At 37.9% G+C, this 3,717-nt stretch overlaps 1 protein-coding gene across 1 annotated transcript; it reads left to right on the plus strand.

The window, feature by feature from the left end:
- Positions 1–1,592: 1,592 nt before the first annotated feature.
- Positions 1,593–2,779, plus strand: LOC145419298 (alpha-N-acetylgalactosamine-specific lectin-like). Its single transcript, XM_080300693.1, has 4 exons — positions 1,593–1,605; positions 1,729–2,049; positions 2,157–2,248; positions 2,499–2,779. The coding sequence occupies exons 1-4, from the start codon at positions 1,593–1,595 to the stop codon at positions 2,646–2,648; spliced, it is 576 nt and encodes a 191-aa protein (XP_080156819.1). The 3' UTR covers positions 2,649–2,779.
- Positions 2,780–3,717: the final 938 nt, after the last annotated feature.

A 3,717-nucleotide genomic window follows, 5' to 3' on the forward strand; every position in this document is an offset into this window, starting at 1 on the left:
CTGGCCCACACTGCTGTTGTGGAGTGCAGCCCTCCACAACAATGTGGAAGTTTGGGGAAATTAATTTCCCACCAACTTCCTATTACATTATTAATTGGCATTAATTAATCTTGTAGTGAATAGTTGTATTTATGGAGAAAAAAGTATAGAAAGTAATAAGTGGAATGCAGATTTTCTTAAATGTAATATTTCCATTTGATGTCGCTACCAGTCAGAGGGAATTATTTCTGTTTATTTATAATTTAACTTCACCTACTGTGTGTTATTTAGAAGAAAAAAATTACTTTTAAAATGAAGTTTTACTGCCAGCTTTCATTGATTTCATTTAAAGTTTATTATTTAATGAGTAATGTCTGTGGTCTTGTATCTTGCTCTAAACGCTTTTTCTGCCACAGAAACTCACCAACAAACACTTATCAACTGATTGTATAAGTGAACCATCCAACAGCACATCATGAAACAGAATGCAGTGCTGATGACGGTCCTGTCAGGTCAGTGTGAATCATTTATTTCCAAAATTCTATGAAATAAAAATTTGTTAAAAATGGGTTAGTACATCAATGAGTAACTTTTGTTGAGGTCTAAAGTGTGAAACAAAGTCTTTGTTCATTATTATACAAGCCTCTCCTAATTTTGCCACTATGAACCAACATTAACAAACTACTATATAATGTCTCATATTCAATAGTTTATGAGGATCCAGAAAATGTCTGATTTGCATTTGTCATGAAATGCTTCAAAGTGAGTTTCTTTATTCTTACCACAGGACTGTGTTTCCTGCCTGCCTGTTTTCCTCGACTCTACATACTTGTTTCACAGGCAAAAGACTGGAGCAGCGCTAAACAGTTCTGTAGGAATAAGTACACTGACCTGGCCTGTGTGCATAATGAGAAAGACCTGGCAATGGTCAATAAACTTACAAAGGGACTTTTAAGCGTTTGGATTGGACTCCAGCCTGACACTGAAGCATGGAGGTGGTCTCTGGAATACCAGAATTACTATGTTGAAGGAGGGGCTGAGTTCAGAATGTGGGCTAGTAATGAACCCAATGTTGGTCCAGGATACTACAAAGCATGTGTGGCAATGCTCCCAAGTGGGGAATGGGCAGATCAGGCGTGCGGTGTCACATACCCATTCATCTGCTACTACAAAAGTAATGAAAAACAGTTATGTCGTTATTAAGACTTTAGCTTTAACATATTCCATGTTGTTTTATTAATAGTTACTCTGATCTTTCATTTATAAGGTTTGTTCAAGGATTTTACAACCTTTAGTTTTGTAGAGGAAGGAATGAGGATTTAAGAGATTGAAGAGAAGATCCTACTAAGGATGGAGGAATTAGTCCTTATTACTAAATCTTTTATCAGAATAAAATCTGGTCAGAAAAATGACATTACACTTCATTTAAATTACAAAAAAAGTTACCATATTACTATATCAGGTTCTCCTGTGTTTGCAATAAACAAATAAATAAATAAATAATCTATTTGTATATATTTAGTAACCAGATTATTTCAACATGAATGCTACATATCTTGTAGTTACCAGTCCAATCTGTTGTATTAGACTACTACCAAAACATCTGTACGTAAATGTCTGTGACAGGTAACGCAGTTATTTTCCCAAATACCAAGAGTCCAAAAAAACCAAACACATTTACATGCTACACAACTATTATACAGATATTGATATATTCTTGGAGACTGACTGAATGAAACATATTTCCAGACACATCGAGCTTCATCTATGTGAATGTGAGTGAGACCTGGAAGAACGCTCAGAGCTACTGCAGAGTGAAGCACACAGATCTGGCCAGTGTGAGGAACCAGTCTGAGAATGAACAGCTGAAGATGATGTTGAACAATTCCCCCACGTGGATCGGTCTTTATAGAAATGCATGGATGTGGTCAGATGGGAGCGCATATTCATTCCCCAACTGGGCTCCCAACAAGCCACTGAGTGAAGACAACTACTCCTGTGGCACCACATATTTAGAGAAGTGGCACAACAGTGCATGTAATGGCTACAATTACTTCCTCTGTTACACTGGTGAGCTATCATTTGTTTTGGCTACAATTTAACATTTACAGAAATTCTTGTACAATCTTTTATTCTGCAGTGTAATTCTTATGATAACACAGCATTTTGTATAACAGATGTCAAGGACCAGAGACTGTTGAAGGTGGAGCTGAAGACAACAGATGCCTCTGTGGACATGGAGGTGCTGCAGAATGACATCTTGGAAAAGGTAACTAACTAGTTAAAATAGAATAGCATTTTATATCAACAAACCAAAGCAGACAAAACAAACAAGCAAACAAAAGATGGATCCTCATATTTTTTCCCCACTAGCAGCAGCCTTAAGTAATGTATCAGTCAACATAATATCAAAACTTCTGTCACTCTCCCACAACTGATTGTGAAATTGTTAATGGATATTTACTGATAAACAGCTGTTAAAAAATGCACTGTGTGAGAATAATAAATATGTTTCCCAGTTCAATCAGAGGCTGATGGAGAACGGTCTGAGTGAATTCACGCTGAGATGGGTGAAGCAGCTTGATGGAAACATCTTCCACAAAAAGGAACAAGAGGAGGAGAAAGAGGAGACTGAAGAGGAGATCGGTGCTGTCACACTGACACTTTGATTTTCCAGCAGCCAACTTCAGTTAACTGTGGTGTGTCCTATCTCTCTGTCCTGTTCACTGAAAAAAATAACCTACATCGGTTGCAAGCAATAAAGTTATGTTTAGTCAGCCTTAATTTTCTTTTTTATAACTCAACACTTTTATATGTTAAATGAACATGATTTTGATGTTTTTTGTTCCTGTAAAGTCTTTACAGCTATCTCATGATAATGTAACACAAAATGGTTGTTTATGATTATACTTTTTTATGTTGAGAGTATGTAGGTTTTTTATGAGAGGGAAGACAAATACGCTCCAATTATAACTTTTAACAGTTTATTAGCAAAATGGTTAGAATTAGTTTTACATGGCGCCATGGACCTCCTCTCTCTGGCTCAGAGACAAAAGGCTGCCACACCCAGGAATTTATGGCCATGTTTCCTCTAGCGCAGTCAGGCTTAAAGTTTGTACCTTCTGGTGCCTTCACTAGTGAGACACCCTGTCAGGTTTATATTGTTGATTGTCATTTATGCTTAGAAATATTTAACCATATATGCTTAGAGGTGTATAATCGATTGTGTAGTGATAGGATGTGTGATCCTTAGGAGTCTGCAAAGACTTTGTGTGCATTCCAGAGTGCTCTGGCATTCACACCCACACCCTGGGAGCATGGGAGAGGTCGTACCTTGTTTTATTGTTTTATGGTAGGATAAACATAGCTATATCAGTTTTAGTCTAAGTGCCTTTTGTTTAGATGAACTGCTGGACTTCCAGGCCAGCAGGTTTAGGGAAGTTGTTTATTGCGCCACACTCTGACCGACCACACACACACACACACACACACACACACACACACACACACACACACACACACACACACACACACACACACACACACACATACTTACACAACGCACAGGCAAGGTACTCTTTGTGTGTATGTATACGTCATATGTTAATGAACCTATGTATTTTCATGTAACCACAATAAAAGGAGTGTTACAGGGAACCTGTCTGATGGAGGTCAAGTGGGTGGAACGACACTTGGCTCCAGGCAGGCCTCCCTCATGCATGAGTAACACAAAGAACT

Source organism: Astatotilapia calliptera, chromosome 4, assembly GCF_964374335.1.
Source record: "Astatotilapia calliptera chromosome 4, fAstCal68.1, whole genome shotgun sequence".
NCBI classification, from domain to species: Eukaryota; Metazoa; Chordata; class Actinopteri; order Cichliformes; family Cichlidae; genus Astatotilapia; species Astatotilapia calliptera.